The sequence below is a fragment of the Cariama cristata genome, unplaced genomic scaffold (assembly GCF_000690535.1).
Source record: "Cariama cristata isolate BGI_N322 unplaced genomic scaffold, ASM69053v1 scaffold16594, whole genome shotgun sequence".
In the NCBI taxonomy this organism is placed as follows: domain Eukaryota; kingdom Metazoa; phylum Chordata; class Aves; order Cariamiformes; family Cariamidae; genus Cariama; species Cariama cristata.
The window spans coordinates 30,283-55,823 of NW_009611412.1; the positions used below are offsets into that span (position 1 = coordinate 30,283).

At 37.3% G+C, this 25,541-nt stretch overlaps 1 protein-coding gene across 1 annotated transcript; it reads left to right on the plus strand.

Moving 5' to 3' along the window:
- The first annotated feature begins 4,879 nt into the window (after nucleotides 1-4,879).
- On the plus strand, nucleotides 4,880-23,416 carry ZNF438 (zinc finger protein 438). Its single transcript, XM_009698258.1, has 4 exons — nucleotides 4,880-4,907; nucleotides 14,836-14,940; nucleotides 19,341-21,195; nucleotides 22,790-23,416. Exons 1-4 carry the CDS (start codon nucleotides 4,880-4,882, stop codon nucleotides 23,400-23,402), a joined length of 2,601 nt encoding a protein of 866 aa, XP_009696560.1. The 3' UTR covers nucleotides 23,403-23,416.
- The last annotated feature ends 2,125 nt before the right edge of the window (nucleotides 23,417-25,541 follow it).

Genomic DNA, 25,541 nt, shown 5'->3' on the forward strand with positions numbered 1-25,541 from the left:
GCTTCCTTTGATTGTTAAAGCCTGATTTACAGTATAGTTTTTTTCCAGTTTATTTGATAATTTTGCTTCTTCTGTTGAAAATTCATTTCTCTTTTTACTCTGTGATAACATAAAGAGTAGTATAGACATGATAGAGCTTATTTTGTGGCATTAATATAAATTTTATTTTTTAACTCTGTCCAACTCCACTTCACTTGAAATTCTTGTAATAGTTTCTTTTCATTTCTGACCAGTCAGCAGCAGATTTCAAGAGAAGTATTTGGAGTTCTGGAGTACGGCAACTTGAATAATTTTATTTATTCACCTATGATAGAGTTACAAACTGAGCAAAACAGATTTTAATATTATATAGAATTTTAGAAGTTTTATCATTAGGATAAGCTCTCAGGTGGAGAAAAATTGGTGATAAGGCCAGATAGAAATAAGCAATATCATCTTCTGTATTTGGAAAGAACCAGTATTGAACTCAATATTACCAAGGATGACTGTAAGAATGTTTACCTCTTCAGTATTCAGTAAAAAAAGTGGGACGTCCTGAAGTATTAGTGGTGTCCAACCTAAAATCTATTCTGGAAATAAGAGTGTAAAATCGGTACAAAATTTAGTTAATAATTTTATTTCCAACGTTGGCACTTGTTGGAACATCAACATGTTTTTTGATGGGAAGTAGTCATACCAAGTTATATCCTTCGAATTCTATACTGTGCATTGATTGAGAATTTCAAAACTTTTTTTAATGGAATCACAGAATGGTTTGGTTGGAAGGGACCTTAAAGACCATCTAGTTCCAATCTCCTGCCATGGGCAGGGACACCTCCCGCTAGATCAGGTTGCTCAAAGCCCCATCCAACCTGACCCCTGGCCTGGGGCATCCACAGCTTCTCTGGGCAGCCTCACAGTGCCTCACCACACTCACAGTGAAGAATTTCTTCCTAATATCTGATTTAAATCTTCCCTCTTATCCACCAAATGGTCCATCCGTCAAATCCACGTGTCTCCAGTTTAGAGACAAGGATGTCATGCGGGACAGTGTCAAATGCTTTGCACAATCCAGGTAGATGAAGTCAGTTGCTCTTCTCTTATCCATCGACACTGTAACCCTGTCATAGAAGGCCACCAAATTTGTCAGGCACTGTTTGCCATTAGTGAAGCCATGTTGGCTGTCACCAGTCATCTCCTCATTTTCCATGTGCCTTAGCATAGTTTCCGGGAGGATCTGCTCCATGATTTTGCTGGGCACAGAGGTGAGTCTGACTGGCCTGTAGTTCCCCAGGTCTTCCTTTTTTCCCTTTTTAAAAATGGGAGTTATGTTTCCTCTTTTCCAGTCAGCGGGAACTTCCCCAAACTGCCATGACTTCTCAAATAGATGGAGAGTGGCTTAGCCACTTCATCCACCAGTTCCCTCAGGACCTGTGGATGCAGCTCATCAGATCCCATGGACTTGTGCACCTTCAGGTTCCTTAGATGATCTTGAACCTGATCTTCTCCTATAATGGGCATTTCTTCATTCTCCCAGTCGCTGCCTTTGCCTTCTGTGACTTGGATGGTGTCGCTGGAGCAGTTGTTGGTGAAGACTGAAGCAAAAAGTCATTGAGTACCTTAGCCTTCTCCGTGTCCCTGGTAACCAGATCTCCTGTTTCCTTCTGGAGAGGGCACACGTTTTCACTAGTCATCCTTTTATCACTGACATACCTATAGAAACTTTTCTTGTTACCTTTGATGTCGCTGGCCAGATTTAATTCTATCAGCGCTTTAGCTTTCCTAACCTGATCCCTGGCTGCTCAGACAATTTCTCTGTATTCCTCCCAGGCTACCTGTCCTTGCTTCCACCCTCTGTAGGCTTCCTTTTTGTGATGGAGTTTGTCCAGGAGCTCCTTGTTCATCCATGCAGGGCTCCTGTTGTTATTGCCTGACTTCCTCTTGGTTGGGTTGCATCGCTCCTGAGCTTGGAGGAGGTGATCCTTGAATATTAGCCAGCTTTCTTGGGCCCCTCTTCCCTCCAGGACTTTATCCTGCAGCCAAGGCTGCCCTTGAGCTTCACGTTCCCCACCATTCCCTCCTTGTTGGTGAGAACAAGGTCCAGCATAGCACCTCTCTTTATTGGCTTGTCTATCACTTGGAGAAGGAAGTTCTCATCAGTGCATTCCAGGAACTTTTATAAGACTGCAGTTTGATGCATGTCCTTAACGTAAATCTTTGTAGATATTAAGTATCTGATAAGCATGTTACAAATTGGCTGAAAGATGTCAGAAAGTGTCAGTGAGAAAGGAACACTTTTAGTAAAGTTGCGGTGGGACTGATTCCAAGACTAGCATTAGGCAGTTATAAAAAGATGATATCACTGTTGATAAATCTGAAAAATGCAGACAGGACAGTCACACAAAGGTATGTGATTTGCTTTGTAAACTGTATTTGTATTCAAAGAAAACATGCTTTAATACAGTCATATAACAATGGATAGAAAAATTTGAAGGGATGATAAGAAGCAGCTTGCCATCACTTCAGAATCTTGAACTGTTCAGTTTTTCCAAAAAGGACAGTTACTTGATTAAATATCTGCAAAAATAAAGGGTGATGGAAGGTTCTTCAATATAATAAGAATAAAAAAATACTCATGAGTGGCTAGAAGATGAAAAGTTAATTTGAGAAAATATACTTTTTTTTTTTTTGACAGTAGCTGATCAAGGTACTAGTCAGTCAAATAAGCACTGGATTTTCTAGATCAAGACCATTATCTTACTGCAGATAGGGTTGAATTCAAATCAGAGATGCCTGTACAAAATGTTTGGATTTGTATGGTCCAATTTTCTGTCCTAGTATTAGGGTTTGTGAATGCTCGGAAGAAGACGTGGAGCTTGTGTTTCCACATGGTATTATAATAATTATTGTTCTGTATCTGGAAGTCGGGGGGGTTTTTTTGCTGTAATCCTAAGAGGAAGTAGTAACCATAAGTGGGGTACTCTTAAATGATTTAATGTTCCCTCTAACTGGGAGGATCCATGAAAACCTACAAAAATGTGACTTCAAAATAATAAGTTTGAGAACCTTTATTTGAACATGATTTCTCACACTGTTTTTTTACAAGAATATGCGTTACTGTAACTACTTCAATATATTTTCAAGTGTTGGAAATCCTAAAGTGGAAGAAAAACTTGTGACGTAGTTTCTGTAAAAAGATCTTGTTGAGCAATACAACCTTAAATAATGATGTCTTACGCTGTGGGTGAGAAGTTGAAAATCTGTGCTGGTTTCTAGAAGTGTTTTGCCATTCCAAAATTACATCAATGTGGTTTGTTCCATTCTTGTAGTTTAAGAGGGAGTTGTCTATATGTTACCACGATGTAAAACTACGTGTTGATGGTCCGACACATGTTTTATACTGGGTCTGAGAGACCAGAGGTTGACTGCTTAAGTACCACGGACAGGGGCTCTTTGAGGCAGCCTGGGATCCGCTGATAGGCGTTGGCAAACCTATGCCAGGAGGTGCTGATGGACATACAAGAGCTGCTTATTACATGTGGCTCAGCACAGAAGATGTAGGTACCAAAGAACCTCACCTGTTTGCTGTGTGAAAGGTCTCCTCACAGCAGCCACACTCAATTTTCTTGTATGCTTTGATATTGAACTTCCTGGAAATGGAATTGATTTTGTCTTTTTTATACTTTACTGCTGCCCATGGAACCATCTCCTTCCTGGAACCTCTTCATTGCTTTTTGAGAGTCAATTGCATGATAGTAAAGATATTCAAGACTTATTTTTGTGTTTGGTAATTGCGTCAGAATTTGTCCTATTTTTGTATTTATCCAAAACCAATCTTTTGGTACTTCACGTGCTCAGAAGGGGGCTCTTGAGTGCATGTCTGGAATGCTCTTTATGTAAGGTTCTACTGGCTGTTAAATTGACCAGGAAAGTAAGCAAAGTCCACATCCACACAGCTGGCTCTGCTCTTGGGAAATGTTATAGATGTGCACTGGTATGAAAGCCTAGATCCAAGTAAACCCCCAAGTAGTTGGAGTTCCATCTGTCGGTAAATGGACTTGTCTCTTACCTTCCTAAAGCCTCCAACTGCATCAGGAGAACAAGAGTTTTATATCCTGTGTTTTAACATGTTAGTGGTGTTCAGCAGAACCAAACTATTACGCAGCCATTCCAAAAGCTAGACCATTTTATGATAAAGAAAATCTAAGTGGATAATAACACAATTTTATATTGTCATTATATTATACTATGTCTTTCTTACTTGACTGTTGAATCACACTTGACCAAAGCTTAAGCAACACACTGACTGCACTGGAAACTCTTAAGTTACTGGGTGGCCAGTTGATGTAATGCAATTTTATGTCAAACATTATGTATCAAATTTGGAAGGAAGTACCAACATCAAATTCAGGAGAGGTGGCAGTGTAATGTTTGTTTCACAAATCCAATCTAATATCTTTGTTGTAGCATCCATGGAATGTTCTGCTTGTGGGTCAGTTATATGGGATCATGCAGATATTTGAAGGAAGGTGATTGCTTAACCCTACATTATCTGTGATTTTTCAGAATGCATTGTCATATTGGAATTCATGACGTGTCCTCTTTTCTGACTTTAGTGGGGGTTTTCAATTACAAGAAGCCTAAGTTAGCTGTACCGAGTGTTGAAATATGGAGAATGTATAGAAGAGTGTGTGTGATCCAGAGAAACAGTTGGTTTAGAACTCTGGTGTTTTCCGTGAGGTGTGGGCATACTGGGATCCATTCTGAAATACAATTTCAGAAAACTGTTGCCATTGTCCTAATTTTATTTATTTTTTTTAGTTTATGAAAAATTATCAGAATGTCTAAGTATCTGTATTTCTTCTTTCCAGGAACATTGTCGTAACTATTAAAGGGCATAATGCAGAATCCTTTAACTTTTTCTGCAGGTACAGTATACTTTCTATACTTTTTTTGAGAAATTAGATGCTTGTGATTCAAAATGTGGAAAAAATAACGTCTTCACTAATAAATCACTGTATAACTCATGTCTACTATTCTACCCTAATATGGTTAAAAAAAAAGAAAACATTATACTGCAGCATTTCTCACTGTAAACAATTGCAATAGCTAAAATTGTTTTCTTCTTCAGGGCATTGCTAATTGCTCTTACCACCTATAGTTGAAACTTAAAATTTATAAATTGTACTTCTTGTCTGATTCATCAGAATTAAGTGTTCAGGGTTTATTACTATTTTTTTGTCCTCAATGATTTGAAAATCATTGTCATATTTGAACCCTGTATAATTGGGGGTCAAATCTATTTGCAAGTTAAGCTGTGAGACTAGCATAAAGAAGAATCCAGCATTCCTATTCTTACTAACGTTTTTTCTGTTTAACTATATTTCTTCTATGTTTTGTCTCTTCAGAAGTCATCTTTTGCTGATTTAGTTTTCAGTAGAGTTAGTGTCCTGAATTTTTCCGTCCATTATTAGTAAAGGTATTTGTGCTGCAACTGTGTATTCCCAAGCCTCTGAATGTGCAGTCATAACTTTTAATTTCCTTTCCCTTTTGATCTATGTCACAATGCTAATGTTTAAATATGATTTTTAACTTGAATGTCATTTTTAATGATACTTCTTAAATGTGAGTGAATGTTTGATGGATATGACATAAACTCTAATGGACCTTTCAGAACCATTGCAGGTTGTCAGTTAAGTTTCCATTGTTAGTACTTATGTTAATTAAGAAAAGCACTATATATTACTCAACTTGAAGCTTTGAGCTTTTACTGTCATGCAGGTTTATACTTTACCTGTTTTGTGAAGACTGCGTATTTTTATGGTACTGTAATAATTCTGAAGAAGCTATTCCAGAAGGGTGTCATGCAAATTGATCTTAGTTCAGGAGTTCTGTGTCTAATGGGACCATTCTTTCAAGGGAGATGGTACTTACTGTTGTGTAAAGCTGTCCACCCTGCAGTGTGCTCTAAGTCCGTATGCTTATGACTGAAATACTTAATTCTAATACTTAAAAGCCCTTAATTTAATTTTTCCTTTAAATAACAGGAATTTGACCACTGTTGTAGTCAAATTGAATGTTATCTTTGTCAAAGCCATTTCTGAATAACAGGAGGAGATTATAGACTGTGAAGCTGTTTGCAAACTTGAAACTGATGAATAATTTGCTTTTTTTGAAGACTTCTTTTTAAAAAAAAACAAAAAAAAACAAAAAAAACCAACAAAAATCCATTCCAGTCAGTATCCTGCTACCAGCTTGCACCCAGAGTGAATTATAAGTGCCATGTTGTAAACTTTGGAAGTGAAGATTCATGTTAGAAATCATATCCAGATCCTGACTAAGAGCTATATTGGTGTGAAATTATGATATTCTACAAATGTGCTAGTCTCAATATATTTTTTGTATTCGTTTACTATCACTCTTTTTTGTCCTCATATCAAGCATCACTTTTGTTTCTTAAATGTGTTATGGCACTTTGAAAATGTTGAGGCTGTTAGCAATTTACGATGATTTATGTACAACTCTAACATTGGTACATTTCTTACAAATAAAAGGTTTGAAAATAAATGATATTGAAGTAGAACCTATCCATTAGTTACATTCAGTATAGCATTTTTGTCAGACTTTCTCTACTTCAAAAGTGCTACTTGTTTTTCAGTTGAGTATGGACGTAATGGTTAGCGCAAGTTCTTTGAGTGACAACATAGACCCTTCGCTGCTACCGTTTGTGATGTAATAGCAGGAGTTCTGTAATTTGATACTTACTCCTTCAGAGCATCTGTATTTTTCTCAGTTTAAAATATTCTATAAGAAAGGTGATTATAATTTATGTAACAAGCAATTGTAACTCCATGTTCAAACAGGTGCGCTTTTCTGAATAATGATAAATATTTTTCCTAACAATTATGAAATTATCATTGAAGTGTCATGTTCTGTCATTCACACTCATGTTAATATTTGCTGTTGAGCAAGTGCTGGGTTTTTTTATAACGGTCCATAATGACATTAAATACCAGTGTGCCTTAGAGAACTGAAATACCTTTGGCATTGTCAGATTTATAAAGTGTTTGTGTTAAATGACACTAATGTGAAATAATTGTGTATCTTATATTTTGCACAATAATTCTATAAGGCTGTCCTGGTTTATCTAGGAATTTATATAATACTTTTTTGACCTTTTTAAATGTACATTGGAAAATTGTATCACAGGCTGAGATCATAGTTTTGCTCCTTGACTACATTTGTTTTAATTTTTTTAAAAATTCATACAGTTTTTTTAAGAAGTCATTGTATAGTTGAGTACATTTTGTATCCGTGTTAGTAAGATCATTTGGTGCTGGGAGATATCAAACTTCAATTAGCCATGGAAATGTGTTTCTTAGCATCAACTCTCACTTTGCTGGAACCCCTGCTGCCTTTGTATCATTAACATAAATGCAGGTGCAAATAGCATTTATGTACTTTGATAAAAAGCAGTTGGAGACATTTCGCTGTGGGACATGACACTTTCAGATTGTGTACATCTGTTCAAATAATGTATCCAAGCTAGTGACATGAATGCAAGGATAAAAACATCTGCCCCTGAGACCATTTGCCATACAGCAGATGCTTACATCTTTATTTATGCAGATGGTTTGTGTGATGAGCTGAGCAATGATGAAAGCGAGAAAGTTTGACAAAGATTTCAGGGTATTGCTTGGGATGGGAAAATGTGTTGATAACAGGGCTTCGTTTTCACATGTTGACCAAAAGAAGACCATCTGTTATAAATACTGATGTTTTTAGTAACATGGACGTGTTATTTGGGACATTAACTAGATTAACAGAAAGTCAGTAATGGATTTTTTTTAAAAAATCTCCTGTGCAAAAATTGTAGTGCAGTTACGGATACTAAATAGTTTGATAAAAGTAATTACTTTTGACAACAAGGCTCAGGTGCTTTGCTTCAAGATGTTCTCAAGTTATACAAAACATTGAATTGACTGAAAAGTTAGCAAGAGTAGAATATTTTGAAATAATAACATAACTCGTCATGAAGTTGTTCAGAGGTTGTGTGCGGTGCTGTAAAAGATTTCATGACTTTGGGGATTTTTCAAAGGAAGGTGTATTTAGGGTTACAAAATTAGAAGACAAGTAGTTTAGCCTTTCTGTTGTTTGAAAATTACTGTAGGGTAGTCGATGTGAGTTGCAGATCTGAACTGAGCAGGCACAGAAAAGAAGGAACAGCGAGTTCCCCGGTGTGGCCTTCCGGGCTGCAGCAAGGCCTGCCCGGCGCTGGCGGTGGCCGGAGGCAGCGGTGACGGGCACCCGTCTCCCCCTGCTGGACTCTGCGCCAAGGGGCTTCTTTGTCTGCCAGCACACGCCAGAGACATGTGAATTTAATTAGAAATGGGCTGATGTTTCAGCACACGGCAAGTTAAGGATATCATCTTTGGCCGACATTCCTGTTGACTGCATTCATGGTTTAATTCCCTCATATGTTGGCACCCATTGCAAGTGTTTGCTGATATATTATCACTTATCAGCAGTGTATTCAATCAATTCCTTTACAGCACATCCAGTACTTTCTTTTGAGAACCTGTGTTGCCTTTAAACAATATGATGGCTAAGACGAGCAAGCTTAGCAATGCCAATAAGTATCACAAATAATTGTAATTATACACAGGGGGAGGAGAAACATTCAGATACGGCAATTTAAATTGTTTTCTGCTAGCTCCTACTGCCAGAAAGGCCTAGCTATGTTCAGGTTCAAATTTTGTATGTTCTGAAAACTAATGTCTTCTTAGCCAGCACCATAGTCTTTCTGAAGATGTTTTAGTTTCCTATGCTATACAGGGCTGTGTATGTCTTCTAAAAAACCCGCATATCTATTTGAAGAACTGTGAAGATTCTCTAATCTTTATTTTAATCCTTAGTGGAACTGACTACAGGTGGCAATGTTTTGCATATCTCAGCCATAGCAGTAGAGTCCTTTTCTGAAGAAATTTTGATCATGAAGAAAGAAAAGGGGGGACAGGTAGAGCAAACAAAAACCCTGGATAGAGATTCCCTCTTCAAAATTTAGTTAATTTTCAGAAGAAGGGAGCTATTTACAAAATCACTCAGAAAATACTCTCCAACTATCATCTTAAGTTTAACAATGTGTTCTAGCCCTTTCTTTGGGGAATGATAAACCCTGTGTATACTTCATACTGGAAGACTCAAAATAGGCGAGGCCAAGACTGGCAGTCTTCTGATCTTTTGTTCATCTTTAATGAGGGAGCACTTTATGAGGTTTGTACTACAAAAGTCACCATAAAGATGCTTTTAATGCCTCAAGTAAAATATATTTGCTCTATTGAGCCAAAGCGGTGAATTAATTGATTGTTTTCTCTTGCATACAGACTCTCTTCAGAAAGAAGTGTTCTGATTTTCACAAAAAAAGTGATACTCTGTAGAAGGCATAACAGTTTTGCTCTTCTGTTGTGCTATTTGCACATCAGTATTTGCAAAAAATAAATTTTGGGAGTAAGAGGCATAATTCCCTTACTGCAATCAGACGTGTGCGTTTTCTGTCCCATGGAGGGAAGGGAGGAGGGTTGAACTCTCAGTAAGACGGAGGTAGATTCTATTCTCAGCTTGTTTGAAAGGGGAGTAAGAGTCTAGTCGGAAAATGTTTCATGGTTTATTCATAAAATGGTTCTACTTGACCTTTTTGTGCTGCATAGTTTCTGAAGAATTCTGCCTTCATTTTTGTAGCAGACCTGGTCATTATTGTTTCCTGCACTTAAGGAAAAAATAAGTCTATTAATTACCACTTACATTAGGCATATCAAGATTTTGTCCATGTTGACGTGATCTTGAAAGACCTTTTAAAAAGAACTTTACATTGACATTGACTTTACAGTGAATGAACTACTGTTTAGATCCATATCTTTCTTGAAGCTCGCTGAAAGAAATTTTAACTGGCAGTTCTCCCAGAAAATAATTTTAAAAAATCCAGTTACAACCTTTTCTTTTGAATCTTCTGTTTATCTCCACCTTCTAAAGTACCTAATTTATATTTGCAATGCCATTGAAGGTTTATGAATTATGAGTTTATCACCAGTAGTTCCATCATCTCCCTTCAGCTATTTTCTGAACAATTAGTTCCCCCAAGTGGCTGCATCACTGAGGCCTTGCTTTGCAAATCTCCAGGGATGGTGTCCTCTATGGAACAGAATGACTGGGCAAAACCGACAAAGATACACTACTGGATTTGCTGTGAAAATAATTTCCACTCCACTCAGTTGAGTCTTGTAGGAGTAGCATGGTTTCTAGATAATGCTCACTTGAAGTTTGACATGGTTGGTTGCTGAAACAGTCTTTGACAATATATCTAAGAAGCTCTCTCAGACAGAAGTTCCATGCTTAAACAGAAAAGAACTAGTGTTTCCATATTTAGTAGTGATTTGTGTGGTTGCAGAGGCCAGGCACCATTTTAAGCCCATAGATTTATCCGCATAAACCTTATTCCTAAGTTCTCTTATTGCCATAGTGAGAAAAATCAGTGTGTGATTTCTTCAGCTGTAAAGGTGGAAGAAGTTATTAATAATTACAGGTGCTTCATGTCTAGCTGTCTTTATGTCAGTTTTCATTTCTTGATATGAAAATATTTTGATCTGCTTAAAACCTATTAATTATGTTAACCTTAGTATGAAATGAGTAGCTTATAACTTGAAAGACTGTGCTTTCAAAAAAATGGAAAGCTTTTAACGTTCACAAACACTGCATGAGAGGTGTTAAGAGAACAAGTGGATCTGCTAATAAATGTATTTTAAATTCATTGCAAAAGAATGTTTAAAAATCTCTTATGTATATATTTTCTGACTTTTAGGAAAGTCTCCAAAGACTTTCTTCCTTTATACAATATCACAGAAAAGGCTTTTTTTATAAGAGGTTGTGTTAAGCCTTGCATCGCCTATGTTTTATATAAGATGTTACTTTTGAGTGTTGATTTGCCCACAAGTGGCTAAGACATTTGATATTACAACTCAAAAAGGTTACCTCAAAGCTGTTGACCCTTTGTTATTCCCCATAGAAATGGGATTTTGTACATATTTTAAAAGTTACTTGTGTTGGGACACTACAGAGATACATGAAATCTAAATCTATGAGAAATCCAAAATGATGCCGTAGATTATTATTCTTGTTAATGCTCATGATATAGTATCCAGATGCATTGATTTCTTGATGTGTTAGCTTTTGTTTAACAGATCTGCTTTTGCATGGATATTGTTTTCTGTTACACTTTTCTTTGAGGACAGAGATACTGGAGCCAAGATGGTGGCGAGATTGTCTTGGCAGAAAGAAGTCTTAATTGCAGAAAGAAACCTTAAATATAATCATAGAATGGTTTGGTTGGAAGGGTCCTTTAAGGGTCATCTAGTCCAACTCCCCTGCAATGAGCTGGGACGTCTGCAACTAGATCATGTTGCTCAGAGCCCCATCCAGCCTGACTTTGAAGGTTTCCAGGGATGGGGCATCTATCACCTCTCTGGGCAACCTGTTCCAGTATTTAAGCACCATCATTGTAAAAAATTTCTTCCTTATATCCAGTCTGAATCTGCCCTCTGTTAGTTTAAAACCATTACGCCTTGTTCTGTCAGTACAGGCCTTGCTAAAAAGCCTGTTTTCATCTTTCATATAGGCCCCTTTTAGTATTGAAAGGTTACTATAAGGTCTCCCTGGAGCCTTCTCTTCTCCAGACTGAACAAGCCCAACTCTCTCAGCCTGTCTTCATAGGAGAGCTGCTCCAGCCATCTGACCATCTTCATGGCCCTCTTCCTCTGGACCCACTCCAACATGTCCATGTCCTTCTTGTGTTGGGGGCCACAGGGCTGAAGGCAATACTGCAGGGCGGGGATCTCACCAGAGCAGAGGGGGAGAATCCTCTCGCTCGACCTGCTGGTCATGCTGCTTTTGATGCAGCCCAAGGACACAGTTGGCTTTCTGGGCTGCCAGCACACATTGCTACCCCGCTTTTCATCAACCAACGCTGTTCTTGATCACATCATCCCACAGCCTGTATTGATAGGACAAGAGGAAACCGTCTCAAGTTGCACCAGGGGGGGTTCAGGTTGAGTATTAGGAAGAACTTCTTCACTGCAAGAGTTGTTAAGCATTGGAACAGGTTCCCCAGGGAGGTGGTGGACTCACTGTCCCTGGGGGTGTTCAAAAAAACGTTTAGATGTTACACTTCGACATAGTTTAGTGGGCATGGTGGCGTTGGGTAGAAGGTTGGACTTGATGATCTTTGCGGTCTCTTCCAACCATGACAATTCTATGATTCTATGATACCTAGGGTCGCCCCAACCCAGGTGCAGGACCTTGCACTTGACCTTGTTGAAGCTCATGAAGTTCACAGAGGACCACTCCTTGAGCTTGTCCACGTCCCTCTGGATGGCATCCCGTCCCTCAGGTGTGTCAACTGTACCACTCAGCTTCATGTCATTTGCAAACTTGCTGAAGGTGCACTCGATCCCACTGTCTGTGTCATTGATGAAGATATTAAACAGCGCCAGTCTCAATACAGACCCCTGAGGGACACTGCTCATCACTGACCTCTATCTGGACATTGAGCCATTGACCAGTACTTTCTGCATGCGACCATCCAGCCAATTCCTTATCCACTGAATAGTCCATCTATCAAATCCATATCTCTCCAATTCCGAGAGAAGGATGTTGTGGAGTACTGTGTTGAAGGCCTTACAGAAGTCCAGATAGATGACAGCATCATAACGAAGCAACTCCTATGTATACTTTCAAACAACAGAGGAAGACACTTCTGGAAATTGAGAAAGTGGAGTTACCTAACAATAGAGATTATTATTATTTTTTTCTCCCTCTTTTTTTTTAAAGTTATATTAGATACTAATTTTATGAAAAGTACCTCTGTACAAACTTTGACATATATCAGTATATGGTTGATAGTACAATAAGGATGTTTTGGGAAAAAACCCCACTGAATTAGACGGGAGACTGAAGAGCTTCCCTAAATATGAACTATGTATCCATGATCTTGGATTACTGTATGAGTTATCTTTCTAAAATGACTGTTTATGCCAAAAATAGTTTTAGTTTATTCTCTCACTGAAAAATGTTGCTAGAAATTTTAAAGTTGAACTTCTGCTTTAATGGAGCCCAGTTAATGTCAGAAAAACATTTTTATTGTGTAAGTTTGTTGTCTTAATGCTCTCTTCTGCTAAGAAGTCTTTTGGAGCCTAATTAAGGAATCCAGGAAGCATCTCACTGTTCACAGAATTCCTTGAAATGCACTATAATCCAAATCCCTTTAAGATAATAAATGTGTACAGACTTTAAAGCAAAGAAGAAATTTCTAAATGATAAAATGCTTAGTGCACAACTAGCAAACCACATTGATGCTCAAATCAGAATTAATTATATATAGCTTTAAAGAGGTCTAATATTCTCTTTCAGAATTTTAACAAATGATTTTGATCTTGTTCCTCCATTTTCTCAGCATATGTGTACATTCTGTATCTTAGTGTTTGTGTGAATGACATACTGTGATTTTTCCAGTCTTGTATTAGAATACTTCATTAGATTTTTTTATTTTTCTAATCTATTTTAAATTGCACAAAAGGACTTCTATGTAGACATAATTATATTATTCTTTTAAAAATTGAGTACTGAAAAGGTAAGAAATGCAAGATATGAGGTTACCCCTGTGGCTTAAATGCTTCTCCTTTCCAAATCTCATGTAATAGTAATGTTTGTTACCCATCTTAAGACTGTTTAATTCCCACATCCCACCTTGACTCTTTGGCTTAGGCAGTTTCCAAGTCTGATTTCTAGTTCTTTTGTCTTTTTCCTGCTTGCCCTGTTTATATCCTAGGTTCTCTTCCAGACTGTCAGCTCAGCAGTTAAGAGATAAGGAGAGTCCATTTCCTTGTTCCAACTTGGGTGTTTTAGACCTAAAACTGTAGTTTTAGAAAAAATCCAGCCCAGCCTGAAGCAGGAGCACATTCAATAGAATGTAATCATGGGAAAAATTAGCTGCTTAAAGTATCTGTTGAACGCATGCCAAGACCTTACAGCTTTGCCAAATTTGGGCAGCTTTTCACAGACAAGAAGGTCTTCGTCTAATGCACAGATGTGTTACTAGATTTTTTTAATTTTTTTTTTTAATGCAGACATACCTGAGGATGGCTGGTATTTTCTGTATAAATTAATTTTAGAAAATTATCTGAGGCAAATAGCCAGAACAGAATGTTCCACCCAAATAGCTGTTATTAGGCAAAGATAGAAACAACTACAAATTAGTTGTTGTAATGTATAGGGTTGGACACTCCTGATTTGTAGGCTTTATTACCAACCTTACTTCGTATAGTTGTGTGGCAAAACTAGTTTTGAACATAGAAGTCCAAATTCTATTTTCTAGAATATCTGCAGTTCCATTGATTTACATGGGATTATGGAAAGTGTAAATCAGCATAGAATTTAGCCCTCATATTTAAAAAATTTAAAAAGCTACCGACCCTTCATTTTTCTGAGCTTTTTGTTTTGGTGCTGTTGACTGTCTGTCACGACACTGGAGCTAAAGCATCCCATCTGTTTACTATGTTAACCAGCTTTACTCAATTATCAAGCTATCACCTTGCATTTGGCGTGTAATATATTAGGTTTTAAAACAGTTTTTGAGGAGAGAAAAATGGCAGAGAGCAAGAAGCAGTAGCTTTCTTATTGCATTAACTGGAAGTTAATGTTTTATGTTGTTTTATATTATTTTTTCCTGGGTTTTGTTGCTTTTGGGGGTTGTTTGGGTTTGGTTTTTGTCCTGGGATCTATTTATAACTGACTGAAGCACTTTTGCAGGTGGTGTTTTTTTGCATGTTAATCCTGCAGAGAAACATTGTGTCCAACAAAGTATGCTGGGTCAGCAAAAACAAGAAACTTGTGCTGGAAAGACAGTATCCACAGGTATTTAGTTTGTATGGAGATTTGGCAAAATGAATGATTAACTGTCATTGACAGAAATAAATCTAGTATTGTGTGTTAGAAAGTTGTGCATTTTTTTCTTTCCCATAGAACAGATAGTCTTCCTCTCAAAGTCTGCAAAAGACTCAGCAACATAAACATGCATTTAATAAAATACTTCATTAATCATTTTCATCTGTATTCTGCCATTCCCTTCAAAACAAGATGATCCTTTTTTTGTGGTATTTTCTGTCACTTGTCCGGTCATACACAAATTAAATGCATACCTACACAAGTGAGGTGATCCTACAAGGGTTATTAAAAAAACCCAACAGTATTACACAGTGGTTTCTAGCATTTTGGTGGTTTATTTTAATGTTCAAAATAGACCACATTAGTGGGGAAAATTAAATTTCATCTGATGCTTTCTACAGTGTCAGAGTTCAGCAATGTTATGTGCTTTAAATAGAGAACAAACTGAAAGAGATACAAAAAGAAGGCAAAACAGACTGAAGGAGACAAAACTTGAATGACTTGGGAAGGAAGGGGAACCATGAATGAACAACAGACCCGTGGAAGACTTTCTTTCCTCCAGAGGACTCTTCCTAGCATGGCTATATCAGAGACTTCGATGCATCATTGATTTTTTTTTTTTTTTTTAATTGGTGTATCACTGTCCAATCCTATACAAATTCAAGGTTATTTAGAAGCAGTGAAGGCTTATGACATCTTGCAAGTTTCTGAGTGATTTGATACTTGCAGGTACTAGCATGATAACTATTAATCTTTTAACAGAGACTTTTAAAGTAAATGAATTGAATTGCATTTGATTTAACTGTGTGCTTAATTATTTAAAAGGGTCTACCTGTTGCCCCAACTCCATGCCTATTTGAAGGACTGAGAACAGAGCAGTTAAAAATGAGCATCACATCATGCAGATATTAAATCTGGAATTGGAATGTCCCTGAAAGATGCATATTGAGTTTCCAAATGGCCTTCTGGTAGCCAGACAACCAGAGCATATTCAAGTCCTTCAGTGTCACGATGGCAAAGACATGAATTACTGTAGTGATCTATAAACTTTTCACCAAGTATAAATTGAAAAAATAGTTTTGATCACTGATGATACTTGGCACACTCTGGGTGGGATCAGTAGGACCTCCAGTCTGTGAATTGACTGGCTGCTTTTTCATGATCCAAGATGCTAAGTGGTCTTCTACCAGTTCTTCCAATTAGCTTTCCCGGTCCACAAGCAAAATCTTAACTGAGTCCGAGGGATCATCAGACAGCTAGTCTGCATCTAGCCCATCTCTATATTTAGACACTGGCTAAGCTGCTTAACTACAGCAGCTGTGTTGATGAGATGGGAAATACAGAGTTGAGTATCCTTTGCTTCCCAAAGGCACTGCAATGAATGTTTCTGCACTGAACTGTCTAATGTAAACTTCGGGGGGAAGTTGTACTGAAGGCTGATACTGAACATAGCTTGCCTGGAAGATGTATTTATGATAAAATTATGGTAGTTGGAAAAAGAGCATTTATATAAAAATCCCTTCTCAAACACTTATATTGATGCTTATTATTGTGTTAACTGCATAAGAAGAATATTGATCTAAACAGACCTTGTTTCAAAGAGCATTTTGTGGTTGATATTCATGTGGTCTTGGCTTCTAGAATAATACTGTCTTGTGGAATGCTCAGAAAATAAGTGGAGAGACTTTCTGAAAGAAAAGGGATTTTACTGCCTAATTTTGCAATAGGCAAATCAATGTATTTGAGAAGCATATGCTCATTTTTAAAGATAGTGTCATGCATTATTTCTACAAATACTTCCTCCTAACCTCCAATTAACCTTTCTTTTGTGGTGCTTTGGCTGCCATTTCTGCACTTTTGTGGAGGTGGCATGTCCACAGCAAAGCTACCATCTTCTCCCGATCTCACATCATTTGCTGCTGTTGGTTGGAGAGCAGGTGGCTTATAACTTGGAGTGTAAAGCAGCACCGGTAGCAGTCTGTGGAAGTCCTGGTTTTCCTAAAACGTTTATGCAAATCAGTAAATGAGATTTGGAAATAAAAAGGGAGAGGTACCAGCCAAACGTGAGAGAGAATGGAAAGTGCTGTGTGTTGAATATTGTGGCAGGCTGAATAACTGCTGATTTGGAAAAAGTCTTTAATGTCAATATATGGCAAACAATCTGGAAAAATAAGAGAAGACTCTCCGCTAAAGGAAAAACATACTTATTCTGTCATCTACCGTATTTAAGGTGCACAATTTGACCTGTAGCCAGCATTGAAGTTAAGGGCTCGTTTGATTAATGATTACAATGCATTGCATCACTTTATTGTACTTCTCAGAAGCTCTTAAAAGAATTTCCTCAAAAGTAGCAAGAAGATACCCTTCAGGAAACAAAAAATAATCTGAGTATTATTAGCAGTCTTAGCAGTTGAAAAGATAAGGATTTCTATATAGTTAGTGATTGTAGATTGTCAAAAATGGAAGTTCTTAGTGAGAAATAGTACCTGGTCCTAGCTTTTGGAGAATGAAAAGGACTGTAGGGAAACAGAATTTTAAACTTACCATGTTTCTGCTTTTTCCAGGTTGCACGAACTCTGTAGACCTGGACTTACTCATGTGTATAGGGACCTCTCTTTATATTTGTGCAGGATTTCCATGTGTACAGTAGTCCAGTCTACATAGAATATCTAGAAATTCTGGACTTCTCTACAGACATTGAGCAGAAAGAAAGTTATGGTGGTGCCCAGTAGTTTCACTTACTTGGAGAATCAAGAAGGTGCATAATAGACTTGGGGTTTGAAGCTGTAGGTGGTAATAAAAGAATGAAAGGTTTATGCCCTGCATAGTTACAACTCTATAAACCTGCTGTAGGTTAAAGAGTTTTGAGAAGCATCAGACCTACTATGTCTGAACTTAGAGTTTATATGTGATTGCACAGTGAATGTAGTATGTCCTGAAGGCAGTGGATTTACTGCACATGTGCATACCACGAGTAGCACATATACCTGTACAGGAGTTCTGATCATGAAGTGTGATAGCTCTGTAACTTACAGTGCATGTTGCAAAGTGTGGGATGTCTGAGAAGAACATCCAGGATTATGATAACCTTACTGGAGTTTCCAGCGTTGGTCACAATTCACAGTTACCTCTTTAAGTCCATTACCATGTGTAAATGCATTTGTAATACAAGGCTTTAAAATGGTAAGGAATGGAAACTTACCTGTGGAATTATATTACTGCAATATTTCAAGTTCCTAGCATTTATTTTTACGTATTCTATTCAAATGTGATTCCTCTGTCGAAATGAATTTTTCTTACATTGTTGTCTTTCCAAATTTCCTTTCTTGGGATCTTTGTAGTTGAATTTTTAGTGGTTGGGAATTTTTTTTTTCGGGAAACCTATCCCAGTTTTTGAGAACTGGAAGCATCACTAGTTGAATTTGGGAGGGAGTAATGAGGCTGTTATATGAAATGGTAGTGTTACAATTAACTGTATATCAGATCCTTTATTATGGAGCATCTGAAAGGTCAACATGTATCTCTGCTGTTCAATGCAGATTATAGCTTACACATTTTACCTTTTTATTTGTTTTACTTAATTATCCTCACATTCCTCTTTACTAAAAATGTTTGTGACATTTACCAACACAAGTAGAAACAGAAAGGAACTGTGATATAACCTTGATGAATTGCATCTTTCAAGAAAATTTTTGAGTAACTCACTACAGTACTTCTATTGTGTATTAAAGGTACTTGAGCGACGTGTGTGATTTGGTATTTAACAATGGTACATCTTCTCTCCAGTCCTCTTTGATTTTACTACACATTATTTGCATGTTTTGTAGCAGTAATTTTTTTAAGATTTCATCAGTTAAGCTTTGGTCTGTATCTGATAAAACCCACAAATTTGAAATGCTACAGAAACTCTGAAAGATAGCGTGACTCTGGTTGAGAGATATGATCAGAGCAGGTGCTCAGAAAAGTTCTGCATCATGGAGTTTAAATCCTGTCCCTGTTAGTTCTTCCAGCTTAATATTGCAAGCATGCTACTGCAGCTTTTCCAGGGCAGAAGAGGCTTGTAAGTGTATTTGTTCTGAAACGCCATGTAGTTTCTAACCTAGACTGAAACATCCATTTAAAATTAATCTAGAGAGGGGTTTTTTTGCATATGTGTAGTCCAGCACATTGCTTCAGGGAGTGTTTTTGTTTTGTCCATGAAACCTTTGCAATTTTAAACTTAATTTAGTGGTCATTTAAATAGCTAAATACTTTTAGTAAGTTTGTGTGTAATAGTATCCTTTGTAAGCAGTTTTATTTTTGATATATTAATTTTTTTAAAAAAGAAATACTATATATTATATTACATCTTTGTTATGTTCTTATTACAGATAAACACAAATCCCCTTCAGATGTAATACAAAGTTTTCAGAAGAAAAGTCAGTTTAGGACCATTGCTCCAAAAATGGTACCAAAAATTTTAACATCTGGAGTAGTTTCTTGTCTTCAGTCGTCTTTGCCTGAGCAAAGTACAAAGCAAAGTACACCGATTTCAGCTGCAGGTTCTAAACCACTGGTGGTACCAACTCAAAACTATGCTGTCATGCAGGTGGCTGGTCACGAGGGGACTTTCTCTCTGTTGGCCTTGCCATATGTTGCTCCTGCCCTAACACGGCAAGTCCAGCAGTCAAATATGACCCCTTCTGAAAACCTAAAGCTGCCTATCCCTAGGTACCAATCTGGAAGAAATAAATTGCTGAGTGACAAAAAACCAGCACAAATCTCTGGTTTGGGTGCACATAAGATGATTTCTGCCAAAGCATCGATCACATTACAGACTTCCCGTGTGACTAGTTTAAGTGAAGACTGTCCTGGAACTCATTCTAGTTCAGATTCAACTGAGCAAGCGATGCTAACAGACCGTGACTCAGCTGAAATTAGTGTTGCCACATTAGTAAATAAAAGCAATTGTGTGGAATCTGGATCTCCTTTAGTGAACAAAACTGAAATTGCTAACGGTAATGCTTCTGGGCCGTCTGCAGTTCAAGACTCTCTATCCAAGCTTAATCCCATGAAACTAAGTCTACGGTCTGTGAAGACAGCATCTGAAACCACAGGAGACTCATTCATAATGTCTGAGAAACTAAAGGAAAAACCCACAAATTCTGTTGCTGCCCTGTCACCAGCAGTTTTTGGCAGTACGATGCAGATGACTCCATCAGCACCAAAAGGAAAACTTCCCATTTTGCCTTACTCAAGGATGAAAAATTCAGTGTTCTGTAAATCTAAGCAGAATACTAATGTTATGGATGTATCTGGTCCTTCTCTAAGATCTGAATGTGAAAAGATACCAGCTTTGGCAAAACCCTTTCATGTTCCTATGAAAGCATCTGATAAGCGATTAGCTGTATCATTTACACAAGTCCCCAAACAAACCATTCAAGAAAATACCTTCTCTCCATCTAATAAAGCGGATGTCAACAGTCTTAAAAAATTGAACGGTGCAGCCTCTAAAAGAAGAGGCAGGAAAAGAAGAGCCCCAGATGATTTATTGGCTTTTCAGACCAAGCGAAGGAAATGCATCATTAATAAGTTAAGAGAAGGAAGAGAGAGAGTGAAAGTTGATCTTCAGCCACCTGAAGCCAAAAAAGCAGAGGCAGTGAAAAAATACCGCAGTATTAGACCAAAACCAGTGGTAGTTGTGCAGGCTTTTGCACCACTGACTTCTGCAGCAATAGTGGAGACACCATCTCCTGACTATTTAGACCACAATATTTTTTTAAATAGTTCACTTCCCAATAAATATTTAAGTTATAAGCATAGTGATGCTACATCAGCTAAACCAAGTGATTTAAGTAGAAATGCATGTTCAACTGTACCTAAGCCATCACATAAGTGTCATGTTTGTAACCATATCTTCCAATTTAAACACCATCTTCAGGACCATATGAACACACATACAAACAAACGGCCTTACAGCTGTCGAATTTGCCGGAAAGCTTATATTCATTCTGGAAGCCTGAGCACACACATGAAACTTCATCACAACGAAGGCAAACCCAAAAAGCTTGTGTGCTGTGAATTCTGTGCTAAAGTTTTTGGCCATGCAAAAGTGTATTTTGGCCACCTCAGAGAAGTCCACAGAGTTGTTATCACCACAGAGCCCTCTACTAGTGAGCAACAGCTGCAAGATGCTTTAAAGAAGAGAGACGCAAATATAAAAGAGGCAGAAGAAGCAACAGAGAGGTGAGTGTTTTCACTGATTAAATGCTAATGAAAATGGGATTCCCGGTTGTCAGTAGAAATTCATTAACATCATCATTGTGAAAATTGTTGCATTTTTCCCCCCTGCAAGTATATTCCTAATGGTTTAAATATTTTGTTAAGGAATCTAGTGAATCCATTAGACTATCCAGTATATTTTAGCTGATTAATTGAATATAAATTATTACTGACAGTTGAATATCCAAAGTAATTTTGCATATATCCTAGTAAGAATATACTGCCAGTAGATCTATTTTGGTCAGTTGATTTCTCACGGCTAATGCTTTTTCTGTTAATCTGCACTGTCTTCTGTGTCCTACCCATTTTGGGGTTTTCCCCAGAAGATAAGTGAACCAACTGCAATAAGTCAAAAGCAGTTCATATTTCAGTATTAGCTTGCAGTTTGTTTACCCTATTAAATATCATTATCCCATTTCCTTCTCTGGTGTGCTGTGAGCTAATCCGTCTTGTGTGTTGATTACTGCTGCTTTTGTGATCACTTAGCCAAGTAGAAAAGTTAACATTTACTGTATTAAGATGGATAGAATATTGCTTTCTCTCTGCATTATGATTTGAGGTGAAATTTCTTGATGCAGTATAACCGTTGGCTTTTTTGTCTGTTCCACTGTGCATTTACTTTCATTGAAGTACAGCTGGTGCCTCACTATGACACTACAGTTCAATTTTACACATTTTGTTTTGCGTAACTCCATTCTCTGGGGCATCAGTTAGAAATTTGTAAGGTGAAAGAAAACCTAGGAAACAGCAGTGCTTTTCTTTCAGCCTTACTAGCTATTGTACACTGAATCATTCAGTTTATCTGTTTGTTGGGTAATCTGTCTAGTGTGTATAAATAGACAGTATTATGTATTTGTAGAGGTTGTGAGAAGGTTTCTGTGGAGATCTTCTTTTGATTGACTTAACTTAAACCAAGGTCTTACTATCTTTGTGTGTTATCTATTTCCTTTATACTGCAGAGTGGTCCTAAATCAATGAGAGGGGCTGGCCAATTGTATTTAAACTTTTTAAAATTGTGTTACAAACGTTTAGGAGAAAAAAGAAACTTTGAAGTTTCATTGTTTCCACCTTGGAGTGGGAGGTGGGACATGTGGTTTTGCCTTAAATTGACCTTAGATCACTCAGTGTAAACAAGTTAGTTTCTCTTAGTAGTACACTACAGGTAATACTCAATTTCATTTTTCAAGCACAGAGCTAGAAGTATTTGGATTGACCTCACTAGATCAGGAACTTAAAAAAAGATTATTAACCTTTTATTAAGTGGTTAGTGTGTTAAAGGATTATTTCTACCAAGGGTAATTTTGGAGGCAATTCTTAAGCTCAGCAGTGTTGAATAACACTTGGTTTCAGTTGTTTCCTAATCAGCCTTATTATTATTTTATTTCTTCTTTTTTTGCTGTTCCAAATAAATTAGATACTGTAGCAACAGTGCCTGTTTTTAATTAAAAGAATGTTTCATGAATGTCATCTCTTCTTGGAACTTATAAGGGCAGAAGTTGCTATTTCTATTGTGTGCACGGCTAATACTGAAATAGTTTGTATTTCCTTTTTTTAACAGGGGAAATAAGTGCAATTTTGAGGACCTATTCCATAACCCAGGAGAAGTGAAATTACAGATCAAGTGTGGTCGATGCCAGTTTATTGCACAGTCTTTTGGTGAAATGAAGTTTCACTTATTGTGCTCTCATGGAGAAGAGATCCAGGGAAGAGTAAAGGAAGGAGTTTTGCAAGGAAATAGAGGAGCTAAGGGGGATTTGATCAAACATGCGACCCACTTCTGGAAACAGCGCAATGAGAGAAGACATTTAGCAAAATGCAGTGCCCACGAGGAGGAGTTTTATACTTTTCCAAAACTGAAAAGACAGATATACTTTCACCATCAAAATAATGTTGATATGTTATCTAAAAGTGAACTGACTCAGTCAGGAAGCGGTGAAGCAGCCAAGGAGGTGCAAGGTGTAGATTTTGGAACACCAAGCAAAAAAGTAGAAATTTGGTCTAAAGCAGGCTATAACTGCATTTTATGCAAACATTTATTTGGAAGAAAAGAGGATCTTTGTCATCATTGGCGGAGTCATCATAACTGTGAAGACCCTTCTACTTTATGGACAATTTTTAGTTTGTTATCAAAACAAGGAATTATTGAACTTTCTAGTAATGGTGAATATTGAAGCTCAATTCTACAATGTTATGAAAAACATTAACTACCTTACCAAATTGTTTATGGTTTTTTACTGTGTTGCTAAAGTGACTCAAGAGATGTAGCACTTCAGAGGTGTGTTTGGTGGGTTTGTTGGTGTTTTTTAAAGCTATGCTAACGTTTATTTTGTTAATAGAAAATAGAAAAGAATATTTATCCAGTATCATTTGAGATGGGTAAATGCAAGCTGATTATGAAACACTGTACTTAAAATTCATGCTTAAGGAACTTAGCAGCAGCAGCAAATACTCAATACTAATGGTTAACATCAAGGAAAAAGATTTTCAAGTTAAATTATACTATACACACAGAAACAAATAAGTTTATGTGAAGTAATCTCAATCTTGAATGAAATTACAAACCAGACTGGAAGTGTAATTTCAGTCCCGGTTATGCTTCCAGATTGTATGGTAAATATATATTTCCATGCAGTTCTCTGGATCATTTGAAGTGCATACATGCAGGTGGCATTCAGGAGCTTTATAATCTATAATTTAAGAGCTTTTAATTCTTGTTTTCTTGATTTCAGTGTCTTCAGCCATGTTCATTGCTTGCAGGTTTGTTATTGGCAGGTCTTTCAGGTGTTATATTCTGTCCTAGTAACAGCAAGGATCTTTGGATTTTTAAAGTGAAAAACCTACATGTATTTTTGTGACTGTAGCTCCTTGGGTTGAAGATGAGTTAGTTGTCACCCGTGAAGATGGAATCCTCAAAGCTTGACTACTTTATGAAAAAAACCAAATTTGTTTTAAAAATAGTAATCTGAGTTGGTTACTCCTGGGAAGTTTGACATTCTGCAGTAGACTGCATGTTTCCCAGTGAACTTTTAGCATGTTTCTTGCACCTCCTGTGACAGCAGCACTACTGCTGCCAACACTGTTAGCACTCTGCCTTTGACACTCTTGGTATATAGCTTTTGTATCTCTGGAGTTGACCCAGTCTGTGGCTTTAAAGGGAAATTGTTCCTTCACTTCTAAATCTGTGGTACGGTAATGAGATTTTTTCACTGGTGTTGCCACATTTACTGTACTAGAGGAACTGGATGCAGCACCTTAACCTTCCAGTATCAGGAGCCAGTAACAGTTACCTTACCAGGATGCAAAGCTGTAGCAGCCTGAAGTGCAGGAGTAGTGCATTCTGTGCCCCTTGCTACAGAGTAGGCATGGTAAGCGACCATTTCGGCACATCTCCAAGGGGGCAGGTCAGTTCAGGCTGTAAGGAGGGGGAGTTCTGGAGCTCAGTTTTGATGAAAAGGTCATTGAAGCCATTGAATATAGTTTGAAATTGGTCTTTAAACTGCTGTTACTTAAAACCTTATGTACCTCTGAATTATTTTGGGAGCAATAATGAAAACAGTGTAAGAAATCACTATATCACTGTTCAACAGAAGTCAGAGCACCTCAGAGGGCAAACTGAAATATACACCAGTACTGTCTCTACAGTACTAGTCTATTCATTTCTTCTTGCGGTCAAACTGTAATTGAGGGATTGCAGTGATGAAAGAGTCATTCCTACAATGTCCAGGGTCACCTGTCACTGTTTTGCAAAAATTGTGCTGATGAGAAACATGAGAAGAGGTGTAAAAATATTGGCATTCCAGAAGCTGTTGCAGTATTTTCTGTATGTGTTTTGTTTTTAAACAGTAAAGGCAATTTTGATGAGCTAATAGTTTTGAATGTAATTTTTTTGTTGTGTGGTGCTTTGCCCTGACATTGAACTATAATACTGGAGCCAAGAAAAATAAAAGACAAAAGGAAAATGCTCATAGAACTGTACAGGTCCTTGGTTAGATGGAAGAATCCCTATGGATTTTCAAAACTTCTTTTCTACTATCTGTTGCTATAAATACATATTTGTGGTTGTTTCTTTGCTTTTGTATATTACTTTTGTATGCTGAACTACTTAAAAAATACTCCTTGTTCTTATTCTTGACATGCCCATTTTTTAATGCCTACAATATATTCCAATATATTCATATTTATTTTCCCTGGGCAGATGGAGGAGAATGTATGGCATATTTGGAAAGGAGTAGCTAATTTGAAAGTTTCGTATCAAACTGAGACTATATTTAACCTAGTAGGGTATGTTTGCATTTAAAAGCATTTTCTCC